This window comes from Emys orbicularis, chromosome 25 (genome assembly GCF_028017835.1).
Source record: "Emys orbicularis isolate rEmyOrb1 chromosome 25, rEmyOrb1.hap1, whole genome shotgun sequence".
Lineage (NCBI taxonomy): Eukaryota > Metazoa > Chordata > Testudines > Emydidae > Emys > Emys orbicularis.
Genome location: NC_088707.1, coordinates 9,513,625 through 9,536,148, shown reverse-complemented (window position 1 = coordinate 9,536,148; position 22,524 = coordinate 9,513,625). Strand labels below are relative to the sequence as shown.

The 22,524-nt window shown below is 43.7% G+C and overlaps 1 protein-coding gene across 1 annotated transcript in view; it reads left to right on the top strand.

The window, feature by feature from the left end:
* TANC2 (tetratricopeptide repeat, ankyrin repeat and coiled-coil containing 2) overlaps positions 1-22,524 on the top strand; it is a 513,617-nt gene that overhangs the window by 45,101 nt on the left and 445,992 nt on the right. Inside the window, exon 2 of the mRNA XM_065422604.1 lies at positions 21,620-21,719. Coding sequence (XP_065278676.1) covers positions 21,653-21,719 — 67 coding nt within the window. The 5' untranslated portion in view covers positions 21,620-21,652. The remainder of the gene's footprint in view (positions 1-21,619; positions 21,720-22,524) is intronic.

Below are 22,524 nucleotides of genomic sequence, written 5' to 3'. Positions count from 1 at the left end.
TAGGTGGCTGGGGCACATGACTTACGATGAGAAGCTGAGGGAACTGGGCTTATTTAGTCTGCAGAAGAGAAGAGTGAGGGGGGCTTTGATAGCAGTCTTCAACTACCTGAAGGGGGGTTCCAAAGAGGATGGAACTAGGCTGTTCTCAGTGGTGGCAGATGACAGAACAAGAAGCAATGGTCTCAAGTTGCAGTGGGGGAGGTCTAGGTTGGATATTAAGAAACACTATTTCACTAGGAGGGTGGTGAAGCACTGGAATGGGTTCCCTAGGGAGGGGGTGGAATCTCCATCCTTAGAGGTTTTTAAGGCTTGACAAAGCCATGGCTGGTATGATTTAGTTGTGGTTGGTCTTGCTTTGAGTAGGGGATCGGACTAGATGACCTCCTGAGGTCTCTTCCAACCCTAATATTCTATGATTCTATAGCCTAATTGTTTGTGTAGACAAGCCCTCCATGCCTGTTTCCCATTTACACAAAGGCCCAATGTAAAGAGGTCTTGGCGTGGGCATAAATTACATTTGCTCCCACTTTAAGGCTCATTTATGATGCTGCCAGCATGTTGTAGAGGGTCTCCATAGAAACGAGAATCAGACTCCAGTGTTGTTCTTCGCGTGATTGCACATTACATTTCAGGTGTGTGAGTACACTGTTGTTGGGAATTTTCCCCTCATTGGTACCTGTTGGGGTGGTGCATGTTCCCTCTGCTGCCTAGCACTGCTATGTGATAGTATAAAGGCCAGAGCAGCCCCCTCAGTTCCTTTTTACTGCCTAATATGATTGTTGGAGGATCTGTCTTGCTGCTGCAGGTTTTACTTGTTTTACATTTGTATATTGTGGTAATAGTTAATAGTATAGTGTCTGGATAGTTTAGTAGTGGGTTTCCTTTATTGGGGGCCTTTTTTGTGCTCTGCTGTTCCTGCCATTTGGGTTCCAGTACCCAGTGCCGGGGCATGCCTTGGTCCCCAGGCTTCAAGCCCTGGAATGCCTGCAAGAAGCCAATGTCAGTTAGTGACCCACACTCCAAGCACCTGAAGTGTCTAGGAAAGGCTCTTGTCAAAGACAGGAGCCAAATTGCACAGTTCTGGGTACAAGGGGGGCTGGTGGGAAAGAGGGGGAGAGCAAAGCATCCACTGGCTGGAACACTATGATTCATTGAGGTTCAGAGCTCCGTTCCTTTCATGTATAACAGACTTGTTCTGTTTATGGCAGACATATCTGATGAGGTTTTCGTAAATAAATTAGGAAGAAAACAGTCAGCCCTACTTCAGAGAGAATCAGCTTCTCTTTTCTTGGGTAGATCAAAGTTTCCTATATGCACTGCCCATCAAGGGAGAGATGAACACCAAGGTTTACAGGGCAGAAGTTGGATTAAACAAAATAGAACCTACATCCAGAAGTGGCCTCATTCATTGTAAGTCAGTTTGCTGGACTGGTGGTTGATAGCTTTGGATCTGGAAAGAGCAGTAAAGATCCTTGGGGGTCTCTCCAGGTGTCTGGATCTTGAATGCAAGGTGATGAGTATGGTCTCTTGAAAAGCTGGGCTAGATCTTTGTTGTATGAGTTTACACTTCTACACAAGACCATGCAATGATAGGAAAAAAGAGCAGTACATAAGAAGGACTCCTAAGCACTATGGTAATACAAATAACTAATAGTAATAGAAGAGTGTTAGTGATACTGTTTATGCCATTGTGGCTGAGGAGACTATGGTTCTAAGGCCTGATTAACCTAGCACTGGACTCTCCAATATCCCTTCCTCATACAGAAGGACATCAATTGCAAAAAAACATTCCTCCATCCAAGACTAGATAGGTTCAGAATAGATATTTGGATGATGTGCTTATCACTCTCATGGACTCTAGAAAGAAGGCAACAAATAAAATTTATTTTACTGTCTGAATTAAAGTCCATAGTTAAACTACTATGTTAAAAAGGTGAAACATGGTCTTGAGTTTCCCCAGTAGGGACTTAATTGGGTGTATAAGAGTGTTTAAGTAAAAAATTTGTCTGTACTATAATGTTCTCAGCATATTTAAGAAAAGATGATTTTGTACAAATCGTAACATGGAATGCTGTCTCAGGACATCTTATCCTGATTCCAGACTCATAAGATCATAAAGCACAACCTTGGAACCTCATTCTGGTTGTTACACCATTGCCTCAATTGAACCCCTGTGACACGTGTAATTATACTTCAGTCTATTAAAGTAGACTTCCCAATAGCTGCTATCTCCAGAGAGATTTTTGAATTTGGGAGCTTTTGCTCTGTAAGGTGATGAGTCATTCCTGAACTAGAGCCTGATTAAGCCACATGTGCTGATGAGTCATTCCTGTGCTAGTTCCAGCCAATCCACGAGCCAGGAGCTGGTCTGGTGATACTCAGGTCAGGTATATAAGCCTCATAGGAGAAACAGCAGCTCAGCCTGCTCAATGTTACTTCATGGTTTGGAACTCTCCCCTGCCTGATAGTGGTAATAGACTCCACAAGCCTTAGCCTGCTCCAGCCTTGCTCTTTCTCTGGCCTTGTTCCAACCCCACTCTGGACTCCTGATTCCAGCTCTGACCCTGGCTCCGTGCACTAGGCCCAACTGCTATGGCTCCAACCACTTGGCCAGACCATCCCCATCATGGTGTATGACACTCTCAAACTCAGTATTGTATTTTTAATTCAAACAAGAAGTCCTATCAACTGTCGTAGCATTCATCCCTAAAGTAAATTGAAGAAATATTCTTTTTTCTGTCATACATCAAACCCTAGCCTTTAGGAGTTCTGACAATCTCAGGGCAGAGAAGTTAGTTCTCTTGTAATCATAGAAATGTGGGGCTGGAAGGGACCTCAAGAGGTCATCTAGTCCATTTCCCTGCTCTGAGGCAGGACCAACTTTACCAAGAGCATCCCTAACAGGTGTTTGTCTAAAAATTTCCAAAGACGGGGATTCCACAGCCTCCCTTGGTGTAACATACTCCAGTATCTTAACTATTATTATAGTTAAAAAGTTTATCCTCCTATCTAACCTAAATCTCCCTTGCTGCAGATTAAACGGATTATTTTTTGTCCTACTTTCAGTGGTCATGGAGAACAGTTGATTACTGTGCTCTTAACAGCCCTTAACATATTTGAAGAGTGCTATCAGGTGCCCCATAGTCGTCGTCTCTCCAGGGTAAACATGCCCAGTTTCTTTAACCTTTCTTCATAGATGATGTTTTCCCCCCCTTTTATTGTTTTTATTGCTTTTCTCTAGGTTCTCTCCAGTTTGTCCACATCTTTCTTGAAGTGTGACTCCCCAAACTGGTCACACTTCTCCGGCTGAGGCCTCACCAATGGCGGTCAATTACCTCCTGTGTTTTATACATAACGCTCCTGTCAATACACCCCAGAATATTAGCCTTTTTTGCAACTGCATCACATTGCTGACTCATATTCAGCTCGTGATCCACTATAATCCCCAGATCCTTTTCTAAAGTACTACTGCCTAGCTAGTTATTCCTGCAGGCACCGCCTCCCCCCCCCCCCGCATGGTTCCTGGCCAATGGGAACAGCGAAGCCAGCGCTCTGGGCGGAGGCAGCCCACAGAGCTGCCTGGCCACGCCTCCGCCTAGCAGCTGAACAAGGGGGATGTCGCCGCTTCCGGGGAGTGCCCCAGGTAAGCACTGCCCAGAGGCCACCTCACCCTATCCCGTGCCCCTGCCCCCTCCCACACCCAAACTCTGGTGCTGCTTGGGGGGGAGGGGGGAGCACGGGAATGCAGGGGCCCGAGACTGCCCCAGCAGCAGCCAGAGTGCCTGGCACAGGGGCTGCCTGAGTTGCTCTTGAGCCAGGTGCACCAGTAGCTGCAGAAGTCACGGAGGCCATGGAAAGTCATGGAATCCGTGACCTCCGTGACAAACTCGCAGCCTTATCCATAATTAAAAGATGCTTTCCTTCCTGAAGGTACACTGCTATGAAAATCCCATTGTAACAGATCTAGCACACACAAAAAATTTGGAAAATTTATCCAATTGTTCCTGAAAATTTCCATTCTTTGAGTAATAAGACCCACAGATTTTGCCCACCCTGGGGACAAATGGATCATCCAGAATAATGATGAAAATTGATATCCAACGATTTGGAATTATTTCATTAAGGGGAAATTATCTCTTTGCTCTGCAGTAGTAGAAATTGTGTGCTTTTTCTTCAAAGAATAATTAACAGAAACTAATTTAGGAGAGTAGGATGGGATTATCCTTGTGGAAGTTGTCTGAACTTGAGAGAACTTGATGTGGTGGACCATTCACCTGCTGTCCATGGGTGACTGGTTTCGTTCTGCCCCCAAACTGCAAGGCAACTGAGGTAACACTGTAATGGGTCTGTGGACTTTGTTACTCAAAGAAAATAAATGTTCAGGAAAGCACGGATAAATATTACTTTTCCTGTCTTCTGATGAAAATGTGTGTTGAAGAGATTGATTTCTCCCACTTCCAGCAGACAAAAATAAAATTTGACTCATTTGCTGCTTAACTTCCCTGTGACACTTCAACTTTATTAGAACTTGAAGTGCTGCTCCATGCTTATCCTAAATGACTTCAAATATGTGTATTAGATAAGAAAGTTCAGCCATGAATTCCATGTCAATACAATTGTTTTACTCATAGCCACAGTGTAACTCTTAGGAAGTTTTTCTTGGAAAGCTGATCTAAAAAGGTGTGTTCTCTGTCCTTTTTTCCCTGCCACAGACAGAATCTTTATAAAAACTGTCCAGAATGTTGTTTAATTTGACATCAAACCCAGAGGTCTGCTTGTATCCAAAACAAATTATATGTCAAAATTATTTTCTTCTTACATTTTCTATTTTCATTGTAATTTGAGAGTCAAATTAGAGCTCAAGCAATTTGACTTGTAGCAGCAAACAATGGTCAGCCTAAAGTCACTTCTACCTGTTGAGATTAGTGAAACAGCCACTAAAAATCCATTAAATACATGTACAAAACATTTTTCTGACTTCACGTTGTAGTATGAAAAAAGAGTTGTGAAAAGTTTTTCATCTTTTCTGATTGTTGATGTGTTATTGCTATTATCAGTAATATACTTTGTTACTATAAACGTTTTTTGATATAGGATTGCAACATGTACACACTTCTTATCTAAGTTAAGCATTCTTTTTCTTTTATTAAGACATCTCTCCAGCACTCTGATCTCTACTCCACATGAGAGAATATTTATCTTTAGAGGAATTGACGTCTTCTAACTGATGTTAACTGAAGACACACACAGTACAAGTTTAAACAAACAATTTAATACTGTACACAGTGAAGCTTGGTTGAGATGGCGAAGTCAGAGGTTGGGATATTTCTCAGGGAATGCCTTACTGCTAAATGATGAACTAGAAATCGGCTGAGCCCTCAAGAGTTAACCCATTGTTGTTAATTTAGCCTCACAGTCTACAAGGCAGCACGAATGGAGGGAGGGGGGACAGCATGGCAGACAGAGGCAAAGAGATACACCGTGTGTGAGAGAGAGAGATTGCATTGCCCCTTTAAGTACGCTGACCCCACTCTAAGTACATTGCCTCTTTAAATAGATCAGCAAGTTGAGACAGCAGCTCCTGCCAGCAAGCTCCCTCCGTCCCGAGCCTTGTCGTGTCCCCCCCCCCCGCTCTTTGGAAATGGGGTAAGCGGGGTGCAGGGGGAGGGGGACACCCTGACATTAGTCCCCCTCTTTCCCCCTCCTCCCCCCGCACAGCAAGCAGGAGGCTCCGGAGAGCAGCTCTAAGACAGAGGGCAGGAGCAGCATATGGCAGTGGGGGGGAGGGACAGCTCAATGCCAGCAATTGATAGCCTGCTGGGCGGCTGCGGCACAGGGAACTTAGGGGAGCGGGGAGCTGATAGGGGGGCTGCCGGTCCACCCTGGTTCCAAGCTCCCACCAGCTAGCTCCAATGGGCTGCTCTTCCTGCAAGCGGCTGCCAAACGACGTTATAAGGGAATATTGCGCAACTTTAAACGAGCATGTTCTCTAATTGATCAGCAACGAAACAGCGTTAAGCGGGACGACTTTAAGTGAGGAGTTACTGTACTAGGTACTGCACAAATATAGAATGAGAGAGTCCTACCCCAAAGTGCTTACCGTCTAAATAGACAAGGTAGATAAAGGATATGGGGGAAAGGCTTAACATAGAAAAAGCGGGATGGTTTTAAAATACGTTAGTGCTACTATTTCTTTTTTAAATGTTTAAATGTTCTGAATGTGGTTTAGTGAGGAGTGGATTAGCTAGGCGGAAAAAACAAGGAAGGGTGAGAGGACCTAGCAGGAATATGCTGGTGAGAAGGAGGAAAGGAAGGAGTGAGGCTGAGGTGAAGAGACTGAGAGAGAGGGCAGATTGGAAACTATAGGAAACAATCTTGTGACATAGTCAGCATCTGATGGTCCCTGCTTATGTGCAACTGATCTGCTGGCTTCATTCTCTGGCTGTCTTCACCCTTCAGTTTCTTTCCCCTTGGCCAGGTGTCACAAGGATCTTAGTGTCTCCAAAGGGGCTTATGCATCTCCCTTGCACAGTTCTGGGTCCAAAGGGAGCTGGTGGGGAAGGGGTAGCCTTGGCTCCCCCCTCCCCGCAGTGCTGCAGTACTTGGTTTAAACTGCTTCCGCTTCTAATTAGTATATTAATTGAATGCTCTGAAGGATACTTACTCTCTATTCCTACTCCCTGGTTCCATAGTGCTGTTCGAAGACACAGACAAGGCATTCCCTCCTCCAAAATAAAAGCCTTGAAAGTGAGTGAATGCAGAAAGGGAAAGACGAAAATCTTCCACCTTTGTTTTTGGATGTCAGTTTATGTGGATGCGGACATTCTGAACAGTGGACCAATATGTTGTGAAATATGTTGTGAGGTGGTGATATATAATTATATTTTACAAATATTTAACTAGCCAAGGTTAAAACTCTACTGAAGATATATAGTAGTTTAATGAACATTTTAATGATTTTATTGGGGTAACTGTTAGAGAAAAAACCTGCAGATTTCACTGAGTATAGAAATTCTGTAAATATACTGCCCCACTGTGAATTATCGTACACACGTTTGTGTGCTCTCATCACAACAAAAATAATGATGGGGTGGAGAGGAAATTTGTCTAACATGGATTCCCCTTTTTGTGGTATGTGGAAAACTTTGGAACTTGATTTTCAGAGGTGTTCAGCACCTGTAGTTCTCATTCACTTCCTAGTGTTCAGTATCTCTGAAAATGGGGCCCTGAGTTTTTAGGAAGAGATGTCCAATGCTCCAGTACATGTAGAGTCTAAAACTGAAGAGGCAAAGTGGTACAATGGTTACAGCAAGGGTCTCAGAGTAATAACTTGGGTTTTATTCTTGGCTGTGTAGTTAGTCATTCTAAGCCATTTGGTCAATGTCAAACTTGTGCCTCGGTTTACCCATCTGTACAAAGGGAATAACACTTCCCAACTTCTCTGGGATGTTGTTGTGATGCTTAATAAAAATGTGTAAACCATTTTTTATAATGCAGATTTTTTTTCAAAAAAGTATTTCAGTATTGGAGAATCTAAGAATTGCATATTTTTCTCTCTGATTCTGGTATTTTGGGGTATACTAGAACCAAATTATTTATTCCTTTTCAAGTGCTTGCTCATGTCGATTCCATGTTTGGTGTGTACGCACCCATGTGCACAGCTACTGGACATTTCCCCCCCAGAGAGTTCCTTTGAGGGGGTCAACAAGCATGTGAACAAGGGGGATCCAGAGGATACCGTGTACTTAGATTTTCAGAAAGCCTTTGACAAGGTCCCTCATCAAAGGCTCTTAAGCAAAGTAAGCTGCCACAGGATAAGAGGGAAGGTGCTCTCATGGATTGGTAACTGGTTAAAAGATAGGCAACAAAGGGTAGGTATAAATGGTCAGTTTTCAGAATGGAGAGAGGTAAATAGTGGTGTCCCCCAGGGGTCTGTTCTGGGACCAGTCCTATTCAACATATTTATAAATGATCTGGAAAAAGGGGTAAACAGTGAGGTGGCAAAATTTGCAGATGATGTAAAACTACTCAAGATAGTTAAGTCCCAAGCAGACTGTGAAGTGCTACAAAAGGACCTCTCAAAACTAGGTGACTGGGCAACAAAATGGCAGATGAAATTTAATGTTGATAAATGCAAAGTAATGCACATTGGAAAGCATAATCCCAACTATACATATTAAATGATGGGGTCTAAATTAACTGTTACCACTCAAGAAAGAGAGCTTGGAGTCATTGTGGATAGTTCTCTGAAAACATCCACTCAATGTGCAGTGGCAGTCAAAAACACGAACAGAATGCTGGGAATAATTAAGAAAAGGATAGATAATAGGACAGAAACTATCATGTTGCCTTTATATAAATCCATGGTACGCCCACACCTTGAATAACTGTGTGCAGATGTGGTTGTCCCATCTCAAAAAAGATATATTGGAATTGGAAAAGGTTCAGAAAAGGGCAACAAAAATGATTAGGGGTATGGAATGGCTTCCTTATGAGGAGAGATTAATAAGACTGGGACTTTTCAGCTTGGAAAAGAGATGGCTAAAGGGAGATATGATTGAGGTCTATAAAATCAAGATGGGTGTAGAGAAAGTAGATAAGGAAGTGTTGTTTACTACTTCTCATAACAAGAACTAGGGGTCACCAAATTAAATTAATAGGCAGCTGGTTTAAAACAAATAAAAAAGTATTTCTTCACACAACACACAGTCAAACTGTGGAACTCCTAGCCAGAGGATGTGAAGGTGAAGACCATAACATGGTTCAAAAAAGAACTAGACAAATTCATGGAGGATAGGTCCATCAATGGCTATTAGCCAGGATGGGCAGGAATGGTGTCCCTAGCCTCAGTTTGCCAGAAGCTGGGAATGAGAGACGGCATGAATCACTTGATGTCCTGTTCTGGTAGGATAATGGGCTAAACGGACCCTTGGTCTGACTCAGTAGGGCCATTCTTACGTTCTTATGTTCCTCTCATGGAACCAGGGCTGTCTGCTTCCCCCGAACCTAGCGTCCCTTCATCTGACAGCATGGCTTCTGTGTGGCTGAATGCTGAGGAACATCCCTGCTTGGCACAAGTCCAGCACATCCTGCTGGGTAACAGGAAGCCCTCTACTAGATCGGCCTACCTGGCCAAGTGGAAACGCTTTACCTGTTGGGCCTCGGATCAGGGGGTTTTCTCCTCCAGGTCCTTGCTTCAATCCATCTTGGACTACCCACTTCACCTCAAACTCCAAAGCTTGGCCCTTTCATCAGTTAAGGTGCACTTGGCAGTTATCTCGGCCCTTCATCCTCTGATCCAGGGCAGATTGGTTTTCTCTCAGGAAATGATGCTCAGGTTCCTGAAAGGCTTGGAGAAGCTCAACCGTCAGGTCCGTGACCCAATCCCTCCTTAAATCTGTTTTTCTCTTGGCTCGTGGGTCCCCACGTCGAGCCATTGGCATCCTGCTCCCTGCTGCTCCTCTCATGGAAGGTCACCTTCCTGGTAGCGATCACTTCAGCCCAACGGATCTCCGAGATCAGAGCATTGACATCGGAATGCCCTTACCTGGTTTTCTGTAAGGATAAGGTCCTGCTGTGCCCCCATCTGGCCTTCTTACCAAAGGTGGCGTCACAATTCCACTATAATCAGGACATTTTCCTCCTGGTCTTCTTTCCGAAGCCCCACAGGTCTAATGAGGAGCGCAGGCTGCACTCTTTAGATGTTAGATGGACCTTAGCTTTCTACATTGAAAGGATTAAACCCTTCCATAAGTTGACTCAGCTCTTCATTGTGGTAGCAGACAGGATGAAGGGCTTACTGTTTTTCTCTCAGAGGATCTCCTCATGGATATTGGCCTGCATCAAGTTTTGCTATGAGCAAGTAGGAGTGTCAGCTCTTATTATCATGACTGCCCATTCCACCAGAGCGCAGGCTTCTTCAGCAGCCTTCCTCGCATAAGTACTGATTCAAGATATCTGCAGAGCTGCCACCTGGTCTTCGATTCATACCTTTGCGTCCCATTATGCCATCACCCAGCAGGCCCGGGACAATGCCAGCTTCGGCAAAGCAGTGTTGCAAGCAGTACGACCGTGAGCTCTGAGCTCACCCTTATTGCTTGAGAGTCACCTAACATGGAATCAACATGAGCAAGCACTCAAAGAAGAAAAAACAGTTACTTACCTTTCGTAATTGTTGTTCTTTGAGATGTGTTGCTCATGTCCATTCCATGACCTGTCCTCCTTCCCTGCTGCCAGAGTTGATGGCACGTAGGAACTCAGAGGGTGCCGGGCCGGCGTCACACCACATACTGACTCATGAGCACGGGGCTCCAGAGGGCGCCAGAGTCAGCCCTACGGATACCACTAGGGGGAAAAATGTCAGGCAGCCCTGCACGTGGGCGCGCACACACCTAACATGGAATGGACATGAGCAACACATCTTGAAGAACAACAGTTACGAAAGGTAAGTAACCATTTTATCTCAATGCATAATCCAAAGTAGGGTCACATGGATGGTGCTTTTGCTATTCAGCCAAAGGAGGAAAAGGAAAGAGAACTTCCTTCACTCTCCCATCAAGGTTGCATATAAAAGCACAATGACAAACACTATTCTGTGTTTAGTTAGGCAACTTGTTGTCAAAACTGTTTATTGATCTATTTCTATCTTTATAGCTATGTCTATGGATCTGTGTTAAACTGGATATCTTGCTTTTGTTGTACAGCATGATGAAAAGAAATATTGTTTACATCTTGCCTGTGTTTGTAGTCTTCTGTATTAACTTATTAATAAAATTAGATCTGTTTTTCTGAGGGTAGAAGTAATTGGCTAATAGAGCTGTTCAAGCCAATACTATGATGCCATGGCAGCACATAAAACAGTACAAATATTTAAGTCTCTTCTAGTCCACAATTTTATGGATAACCTGCCCCAGCAATTGGAACAAAATCTTGTTGGATCCTGGTGACGCACGGGAGCTGCTCGAGTGGGCCTAGGAACTGCTTGGCTGGATGAGACTCCATTCTTCCTCAGCATACTCCCCTGAAGACTGTCTCTCTACCAGATGGAGATTAAGCTGGTGGGACAGGGAGATGGCAGTAACTACTGAGGGAAAAAGCCCTCAGCAGGCTCGTCTGCTTTACAAAATGTTGTGTTCAAACATAGTTGTGAAGTTATCTTAACTGACATCATGCTAATGATGACTGAGTGCTCAGGATAAAGCAGGGCAAATCAAATGCAGCATCATGTCAGATAATTGTGATTAAACCTTGGTCCCAGCAGGTTTTGCTTACCATTAGCACACAGTGTTCAACGTGACATTTCTTGGTCTGCACTGATCGGAGTGTCCGGGCAGCATAGTGTCAGGCAATTCAACTCTTCATAATCATGTTTAAAAACAATAACATTTTGTAACGTAGACAAGCCCAGAGGGAGCTACTGAGAAAACCTTTGCCTCTGAGCATAAAGGCAAAAGACTAGAGCAATGTTAGTGGAGTTCACAAGGCATCTATCTGTAGAGTCTGCTGACTGAGAGACGGCACTAGTTAAAAAAGAGGAGTCTCTTTCCTGCCTCAGAAGCTTGTGAAAAGCCTTTTCTAAGCCTGATACTGCAGTGGATTCCAATGATAGAAAAACCAGTAATGGTCTAAATATGTATTTCAGGAAGCCTGGCTCTTTTGTTATTAGAAGGTAGTTGGAGCTGCCCATTGCTATGTGCTAAGCTACCTATTTGGTTTTACATATGAAGTGTCTAATAATACTAAAGGATGTCTTTGGTGCATAAAGTTGTTCTTACATTTGTTTTATTTCCTTGACATTTACTTTGAGGTTGCCTTGATGTATTTGCTGAATTGTTTGAGCTTCTGTCTGCTGTAGAACTTGTTTTGGTCTTTGTGCTTCATACTTATTTCAGTTGAGGTATGGCTACCAGGCCATTGCTTTGCAAAAAGAGGATCTAAATGTAATCGTGGGTAACATTTTTATATATTTAAAAATGAAACCAGTGATATGGTTGAGCCAAGGAAGCTGGAACTGGTTACGAAAAAGAAACTCACAAATGCAGCATAGGTAAATATTAAAAATAGAGCATGATTCTAGTATCGCTCCACTGACTGCAGAGAAGATACTCCTGATTTACATTAGTATAAATGAGGGGCGAATCATATGCAAAAGGTTGCAAATGGATATCTCATTGCCTGACTCACTGGAAATTACAAACTTTGAAGATACAGTAGAACCTCAGAGTTACGAACTGACCAATCAACCACAACTGGAACAGGAAGTATGCAATCAGGCAGCAGCAGAGACCAAAAAAAAAAAAAGCAAATACAGTACACAACTGTGTTAAACATAAACTACAGTACTAAAAAAATAAAGGGAAAACAGCATTTTTGTTCTGCATAGTAAAATTTCAAAGCTTCATTAAGTCAATGTTCAGTTGCAAACTTTTGAAAGAACAGCCATAATGTTTTGTTCAGAGTTACGAACATCCTCCATTTCCAAGGTGTTCATAACTCTGAGGTTCTACTGTAACATATATGGGAATACCTTAGAATTCTTGTCCCACCTGACTTATTCATAGCAGACTATCTAGCATCCATTGTGGCACGTTATTAACTCTGATGACTGGCAGATCTGATTCTTTCTCTTCTTCATTCTAGATTAATCTTTCTGTGCTCTGTGACATCAACTTTTATTTATATCGGCTTCTCACTGACTGATTTCTTCCTTGTGATAAAGTGATGCTGAATCATTGTGGGCTTTGACATTCTTCACAAACAGGTGGGGGAGGTGGGGTGGTCTAACAAAAAATTACCGGTAACTGCATTAGTGCTGAGCAAATTGGTTTGATTAAAATGAGAACCAACTTGAAACGTCATTCTACAGCTGAACTGATTAAATGAACTTTTTGTGTGCCAACAATGTGGTCAGCGTTGTACAAGACTCAAAGGAAGAAACAGACTGCCCTACGGATTTAGTAATCTAAATTGATAGAAAACACAAAATGCACTGGCAGATCCAGGGGATGGCTTTATCTTGGGATGTGTGGGAGTTTTCTTGTTTTGTTTAGATTTTTTAAAAAGCTTAGATGAGAACTCCCTCAACATCTAATCCCATTACAGTGTCTTGTTTCTCTTCTTGCTTTCCTATCCAGATTGGCATAGTCTCAACTATTCTCATGGGATGTAAAATATTTAATTGTAGTGAAGTGCTCTGCTGGGCTCGTTTTACTTCTTGAGCTTTTTCCATTTTAGTTAGTAATTGGTGACCAAGCTTTGTGGTTTAGTAGTTAGAGTAAAAGATTGGGAGTCTTGAGGATTCTATACTAGGTTCTTAATGCAGTTTACCTATTTATTTAGTCTGACCTTGATCATCTCACTTCACTTCATTCTGCCTCATTTAAAACCAGCTTGAAAATGAGATAGAAAAGGACTTCGCTGAGAAAAAGGTGATGTATTTGTGCATTCCTTGATAAATTACACACAATAATCATCTCCAGTATAACTGGTATATTGCCCACCGCTGCCTCCTTCTCAAGAGGTAGAGAGGTCCAACTGGGATCTGTCTGCCCTCAAATACTGCTTGTTACTTGCTTTGCAATCACACTGCAGAAAGATGCCACCATGGGTAGGATGACTGTGTGAACCTCTCACTAATCTGCCAGTGGTACCCGTAGAGGGAGGCAAGCAGATGTCTTAGAAATTTCATATTTTTGGAGCCATAAAATAATTGAGTTACTGGTAGTACAATATTCGTGCAAACATATTCCCTCATAAATGTTTTATTTAAGAAAAAACAGTAATATCAAAATCAATGAATAATCCTGTCTCAAAAAATACTCTTATATCTGCTTGATGGAATAATCTGTTAACTCTTCCTATAACACATCCCTTTTTACAACATCTTTTTTCAGCAGGTGAGGATTTATATAGCAGTTTGGCCTCTTTAGCTGCAAATCTGTACAAAAGCACTTGAAGAGTTAATATTAATTTCAGATACAACAAAGTCTCAATTGGTGGTGTAAACATGCAGTCAGTGGACAGAGAAATTTATTGCCTTCTAGTTTTCTGGCTCAAAGCCCAGATAAGTATATTTGGATTAGTGGACCAAGAAACCTTTTTGCTAGTGACCTCTATGAGACACTCTTTCAGCTGCACTGTATGCATAATGATACAGCATTGCATGTTTTATCAGCCTAAATCTTTTGACTAGTACTTCATTTCTGCGTGATTAATCTATTTGGGATTATTACTCCTATAATATGTTCAAGTATCACCTTGATTTCTTCTGCCTTCTGTTTACCTGTAGTTTAGACTTGTAAATTATTTTTTACTCTTCCTGATATTTCACAGATTGTGTACGTGAGTATCTTGTAATGAAATGTACTATTTATTTAAAGGAACAGTCTTATTGATACCATATTGAAATCAGAGGAAGATTGTGCAAAGCCCAGAGCTTTGCTTTTTGTATAGTAAACTAGAGCAGGGGTTCTCAACATTTTTCTTTCTGAGGCCCCCTCCACATGCTATAAAAACTCCACGGTCCACCTGTGCCACAACAGTACAGCCCCAGCCCCAGACCTGCCCCCAGGTGCAACCCAGCCTTAGGCCTCTTACCCCTGTCCGCGCCCCCATCGCCCCCACCGGTTTTTCTTCATATAAAAGCCAGGACCAGCATTAGGGGGTAGCAAGATGGAGACCGCCTGGGGGCCCCATGAAGCTACATTGCTCAGGGCCCCAGCTTCAGCCCCGGGTGGCAGGGCTCTGGGCCCCAGGCTTCAGCCCTGGGTGGCAGGGCTCTGGGCCCCAGGCTTCAGCCCCATGCGGTGGGGATTCGGCTTTCTGCATTGGGCCCCAGCAAGTCTAATGCCGTCTCTGCTTAGCGGACCCCCTGAAACCTGCTCGCAGCTCCCCAGGAGGCCCCAGGACCCTGATTGAGAACCACTGAACTAGAGCATGACAACAGTCTATAGGAAATAACAACAGAACTCTTATTTAGGACTGTTGTGTATGTGGCCAAGCTGATAAGTTCAAGATCTTCAATTTGCTTGCCAAATAGGAAGCTTTGAATAATGACTGATTGTCTGAAAACTTGCTCTGAAATGGTGTATTATTTATTTCCAGGTTAGAGGGGAAGCCTAAACAAAGTTTTTTTCAGTTCTAATATAGTTATATAGGATATCAGAAATAATGTAGTATGACGTTAATGACCCTCAAATACATACCAAGTGCATATGCTGTACTCTGTTTAAAAGCAAAATAAAAAAATATTCCAAGATTCCTATGGTCATATGGGGAAGGTACTTAAAAGTCAGGAAATGTTAAAGTTATGGTCACCCACACAAGTTTAACTCCCTTGTGAGTATGTATTTTTATTGCTGTCTCTAATTAAATGATAATATTTCTCCAGTAATAGAATAGAGCATATTACAATGACTTTTGACAACCTTAGATGCACCTATATAGCATTTTGAATTCTGTATACTGCTCTGCGTGTATTTGAAAAAAAGTTAATTAAAGTCACTTGTGTACAATTTGTCTCATTCATAACACACCCTACAATAAGCATATCACAAGGTTATAAAATATGTATTATATTGTATTAATTGAGCACTAATATGTGATCATGTAACTGAAGACTTCATTAATGTATACACCCAGAATGGATCACAGTTAAGTTGCAAGTATATCCTTACTTTCCTGACCTTTGAGTTGTTTACTATTGTTTTAATCTAGTTTTTAAAATGAATTGCCTACTCTGAAGCACCTTATGAAGTCTGGAAAAGGGAGCTGTGCAGTTTTTCTGTACAAGACACACACAGACCAGTGGTCCCCAAGCATTTCACGGTCACACACACACCCCCTTACCCCTGTCTGTGCCCCCTCCCGGTAGCTGAGGCTGGGAGTGGGGCCACAGATCTGGTGGGAGGGAGGGGGGCACGGACAGGGGTAAGAGGACCATGGCTAGGCCACACCTGGGGGCAGATTTGGGGCCGGGAATGAGGCCGAGGCTTGCTGGGGGCAGAAGAGCTGCAGATGGGAGCTGAGGCTGGAGACATGGCTGGGGCTGGGAGCGGAGCCGCAGCTGGGGGCCAGGGGCGCGGATGGAACTGGGGCTGAGATGGGAGTGGAGCCAAGCTTGGGGGGGTAAGGCTGGTACTGGGGCTAGGAGCAGAGCTGGGGGCAGAGCAGGGCTGGGTGACGCTCCCTCCCTGCCCCCTGTTTGGGCTGGCCCGGGTCCCACCCCTCCCACCCCACCCCCCCTTGAATATTTGGGGCATTCCCCACAGTTTGAGGACTTTTGACATAGACTGAGGAAAAGATACTGATTACTGTATTAACATCAGCCAAATTAACGTTTTCTGAGTTTGGAGTCTTCTGTTTTTTCTTTTGTACATTTAACGACTATGTCAACTTACCGAATATAACAGGAGTACTTGTGGCACCTTAGAGACTAACAAATTTATTAGAGCATAAGCTTTCGTGGGCTACAACCCACTTCTTCGGATGCATAAAGAGTGAACCATATATTGAGGAGATATATATACACACACATACAGAGAGCATGAACAGGTGGGAGTTGTCTTACCAACTCTGAGAGGCCAATTAAGTAAGAGAAAAAAAACTTTTGAAGTGATAATCAAGATGGTTCAGTACAGACAGTTTGATAAGAAGCAAGTGTGAAAATACTTACAAGGGGAGATAGATTCAATGTTTGTAATGGCTCAGCCATTCCCAATCCCTATTTAGCCCTGAGTTGATTGTGTCTAGTTTGCATATCAATTCCAGCTCAGCAGTCTCTCGTTGGAGTCTGTTTTTGAAGTTTTTCTGTTTTAAGATAGCCACCCGCAGGTCTGTCAAAGAATGGCCAGACAGGTTAAAGTGTTCTCCCACTGGTTTTTGAGTATTATGATTCCTGATGTCAGATTTGTGTCCATTAATTCTTTTGCGTAGAGACTGTCCGGTTTGGCCAATGTACATGGCAGAGGGGCATTGCTGGCACATGATGGCATATATCACATTGGTAGATGTGCAGGTGAACGAGCCACTGATGGTATAGCTGATGTGATTAGGCCCTATGATGGTGTCACTTGAATAGATATGTGGACAGAGTTGGCATCGGGCTTTGTTACAAGGATAGGTTCCTGGGTCAGTGTTTTTGTTCAGTGATGTGTGGTTGCTGGTGAGTATTTGCTTTAGGTTGGGGGGTTGTCTGTAAGCGAGGACAGGTCTGTCTCCCAAGATCTGTGAGAGTAAAGGATCATCTTTCAGGATAGGTTGTAGATCTCTGATGATGCGCTGGAGAGGTTTTAGTTGGGGGCTGAAGGTGACAGCTAGTGGTGTTCTGTTATTTTCTTTGTTGGCCCTGTCTTGTAGGAGGTGACTTCTGGGTACTCGTCTGGCTCTGTCAATCTGTTTTTTCACTTCAGCAGGTGGGTATTGTAGTTTTAAGAATGCTTGATAGAGATCTTGTAGGTGCTTGTCTCTATCTGAGGGATTGGAGCAAATGCGGTTATATCTTAGAGCTTGGCTGTAGACAATGGATCGTGTGGTGTGTCCTGGATGGAAGCTGGAGGCATGTAGGTAAGTGTAGCGGTCAGTAGGTTTCCGGTACAGGGTGGTATTTATGTGACCATCGCTTATTAGCACAGTAGTGTCCAGGAAATGGACCGCTTGTGTGGATTGATCTAGGCTGAGGTTGATGGTGGGATGGAAATTATTGAAATCATGGTGGAATTCCTCAAGGGCTTCTTTTCCATGGGTCCAGATGATGAAGATGTCATCAATGTAGCGCAAGTAGAGTAGGGGCGTTAGGGGACGAGAGCTAAGGAAGCGTTGTTCTAAGTCAGCCATAAAAATGTTGGCATACTGCGGGGCCATGCGGGTACCCATAGCAGTGCCGCTGACTTGAAGGTATATATTGTCCCCAAATGTGAAATAGTTGTGGGTGAGGACAAAGTCACAGAGTTCAGCCACTAGGTTAGCTGTGACATTATCGGGGATACTGTTCCTGATAGCTTGTAGTCCATCTGTGTGTGGAATATTGGTGTAGAGGGCTTCTACGTCCATAGTGGCCAGGATGGTGTTTTCTGGAAGATCACCGATGGATTCTAGTTTCCTCAGGAAGTCAGTAGTATCTCGAAGATAGCTAGGAGTGCTGGTAGCATAGGGTCTGAGGAGAGAGTCCACATAACCAGACAAGCCTGATGTTAGGGTGCCAATGCCTGAGATGATGGGGCGTCCAGGATTTCCAGGTTTATGGATCTTGGGTAGCAAATAGAATGTCCCTGGTCGGGGTTCTAGGCATGTGTCTGTACAGATTTGTTCCTGTGCTTTGTCAGGGAGTTTTTTTAGCAGATGGTGTAGTTTCTTTAGGTAATCCTCAGTGGGATCAGAGGATAATGGCCTGTAGAATGTGGTGTTCGAGAGCTGTCTAGCAGCCTCTTGGTCATATTCCAATTTATTCATGATGACGACAGCACCTCCTTTGTCAGCCTTTTTGATAATGATGTCAGGGTTGTTTCTGAGGCTGTAGATGGCGTTGTGTTCAGCATGGCTGAGGTTATGGGGCAAGTGATGTTGCTTATCCACAATTTCAGCCTTTGCACGTTGACGGAAGCAATCTATGTAGAAATCCAGTCTGTTGTTTCGACCGTCCGGAGGAGTCCACGCAGAATCCTTTTGTTTGTAGTGCTGGTAGGGGGGATTCTGTGGGTTAGTATGCTGTTCAGAGGTATGTTGGAAATATTCTTTGAGTCGGAGACGTCGAAAGTAGGATTCTAGGTCACCGCAGAACTGTATCATGTTCGTGGGTCTGGAGGGACAAAAGGAGAGGCCCCGAGATAGGACAGACTCTTCTGCTGGGCTAAGAGTATAGCTGGAAAGGTTAACAATATTGCTGGGTGGGTTAAGGGAACTACTGTTGTGGCTCCTTGTGGCATGTAGCAGTTTAGATAGTTTAGTGTCCTTTTTCCTTTGTAGAGAGGCAAAGTTTGTCTTGTAAATGGCTTGTCTAGTTTTTGTAAAGTCTATCCATGAGGAAGTTTGTGTGGAAGGTTGGTTTCTTATGAGAGTATCCAGTTTTGAGAGCTCATTCTTAATCTTTCCCTGTTTGTTGTATAGGATGCTGATCAGGTGGTTTCGCAGTTTCTTTGAGAGTGTGTGACACAGTCTCTCAGCATAGTCTGTGTGATATGTAGATTGTAATGGATTTTTTACCTTTAGTCCTTTTGGTATGATGTCCATCTGCTTGCATTTGGAAAGGAAGATGATGTCTGTCTGTATCTGTACGAGTTTTTTCATGAAGTTGATGGATTTCCACTCCATACGGCTAAATGCAGTGCCTTGCATAATGACAGGTTTCAGAGTAGCAGCCGTGTTAGTCTGTATCCGCAAAAATAACAGGAGTACTTGTGGCACCTTAGAGACTAACAAATTTATTAGAGCATAAGCTTTCGTGGGCTACAACCCACTTCTTCGGATGCATAAAGAGTGAACTACAAGCTATCAGGAACAGTATCCCCGATAATGTCACAGCTAACCTAGTGGCTGAACTCTGTGACTTTGTCCTCACCCACAACTATTTCACATTTGGGGACAATATATACCTTCAAGTCAGCGGCACTGCTATGGGTACCCGCATGGCCTCGCAGTATGCCAACATTTTTATGGCTGACTTAGAACAACGCTTCCTTAGCTCTCGTCCCCTAACGCCCCTACTCTACTTGCGCTACATTGATGACATCTTCATCATCTGGACCCATGGAAAAGAAGCCCTTGAGGAATTCCACCATGATTTCAATAATTTCCATCCCACCATCAACCTCAGCCTAGATCAATCCACACAAGCGGTCCATTTCCTGGACACTACTGTGCTAATAAGCGATGGTCACATAAATACCACCCTGTACCGGAAACCTACTGACCGCTACACTTACCTACATGCCTCCAGCTTCCATCCAGGACACACCACACGATCCATTGTCTACAGCCAAGCTCTAAGATATAACCGCATTTGCTCCAATCCCTCAGATAGAGACAAGCACCTACAAGATCTCTATCAAGCATTCTTAAAACTACAATACCCACCTGCTGAAGTGAAAAAACAGATTGACAGAGCCAGACGAGTACCCAGAAGTCACCTCCTACAAGACAGGGCCAACAAAGAAAATAACAGAACACCACTAGCTGTCACCTTCAGCCCCCAACTAAAACCTCTCCAGCGCATCATCAGAGATCTACAACCTATCCTGAAAGATGATCCTTTACTCTCACAGATCTTGGGAGACAGACCTGTCCTCGCTTACAGACAACCCCCCAACCTAAAGCAAATACTCACCAGCAACCACACATCACTGAACAAAAACACTGACCCAGGAACCTATCCTTGTAACAAAGCCCGATGCCAACTCTGTCCACATATCTATTCAAGTGACACCATCATAGGGCCTAATCACATCAGCTATACCATCAGTGGCTCGTTCACCTGCACATCTACCAATGTGATATATGCCATCATGTGCCAGCAATGCCCCTCTGCCATGTACATTGGCCAAACCGGACAGTCTCTACGCAAAAGAATTAATGGACACAAATCTGACATCAGGAATCATAATACTCAAAAACCAGTGGGAGAACACTTTAACCTGTCTGGCCATTCTTTGACAGACCTGCGGGTGGCTATCTTAAAACAGAAAAACTTCAAAAACAGACTCCAACGAGAGACTGCTGAGCTGGAATTGATATGCAAACTAGACACAATCAACTCAGGGCTAAATAGGGATTGGGAATGGCTGAGCCATTACAAACATTGAATCTATCTCCCCTTGTAAGTATTTTCACACTTGCTTCTTATCAAACTGTCTGTACTGAACCATCTTGATTATCACTTCAAAAGTTTTTTTTCTCTTACTTAATTGGCCTCTCAGAGTTGGTAAGACAACTCCCACCTGTTCATGCTCTCTGTATGTGTGTGTATATATATCTCCTCAATATATGGTTCACTCTTTATGCATCCGAAGAAGTGGGTTGTAGCCCACGAAAGCTTATGCTCTAATAAATTTGTTAGTCTCTAAGGTGCCACAAGTACTCCTGTTATTTTTGCGGATACAGACTAACACGGCTGCTACTCTGTTACCGAAATATGTGATATTTAACTGTCCCTGAAGCTAAAGACACTACCTTGTAGTCTGTAAGTCAGTGTCAGCAAGACTGACAGATCTTCTGAGCAATGCCATAGTCCCTGGCAGGTTCAGCCTTGGTAGTAGTGTCAGTTGGAGACTGACTTGGCTGACTATCATACTCTTCCCAACCCATAGAAACAGAGCTGGATAATAATTCGGCTTAACTATTCAACATGGGCACTGGCAGTGAACAGTGTTGAAGAAATTCTGTATTCTACTGAAAATAGTCAATCTGAATGAATAAAGGTATTTGAAATGTTAGATTTTATGATTGGCAATTTATATTTTTAGGGAATATAGAAAGTCTTAATGTTTTATGTTCCGTTTTTTGCTGTCAGTGTAGTGTTTTGAAGTTTTTATCTTTAGCTCCTCTTACTGTTTTTCCAAAATGTTTCCATGTTGACAAATCAAAGCTTATATTCATATGCCAAACCATACCTTTGTTTTGTTTTACACAGATTTTGGGGTGCACAGAGCAGAATAGTGCAGCCATGTTTCGAAACAGTCTCAAGATGCTTCTTACAGGTGGGAAATCGAACCGCAAAAACAGGTCCAGTGGTAAGTAAATGAAGACTCCTCCTCATGCAGTAACTCCTTACTTAAAGTCATCCCGGTTAACGTTGTTTCGTTGTTACGTTGCTGATCAATTAGAGAACATGCTTGTTTAAAGTTGTGCAGTGCTCCCTAATAACGTCATTTGGCAGCTGCCTGCTTTGTCCATTGCTTGCAGGAAGAGCAGCCCGTTGGAGCTAGCTGGTGGAGGCTTGGAACCAGGGTGGACCGGCAGCTCCCCTGTCAGCTCCCCGCTCCCCTAACTTCCCTGTGCGGCAGCAGCCCAGCAGGCTATCAATTGCCGGCAGTTCAGCTGTCCCTCCCCCCACTGCCATGTGCTGCTCCTGCCCTCTGCCTTGGAGCTGCTCCTGGGAGCCTCCTGCTTGCTGTGCAGGTGGGGGAGATAGGTGGTTAATGTCATGGTGTCCCCCTCCCACCCGCTCCTGCACCCCACCTACCCCATCTCCATGTTGGGGGGGGGGGAACACGACAGGGCTCAGGACGGAGGGAGCTTCCTGGCAGCAGCAGCTGCTGTGTCAACTTGCTGATCTGATTAAAAAGGCAGTGTACTTAGAGTGGGGTCAGCCTACTTAAAGGAGCAATGCGCATCTCTCTCTCTCTCTCTCTCTCACACACACACACACACACACACACACACACACACACACACACACACACACACACACACACACACACACACACACACACACACGGTGTGTGTCTCTCTCTGCCGTGCTGCCTTGTAGAGTGTGAGGCTACATTAACATCAATCGGTTAACCCTTGAGGGCTCAGCCAAAAGCTAGTTCATCA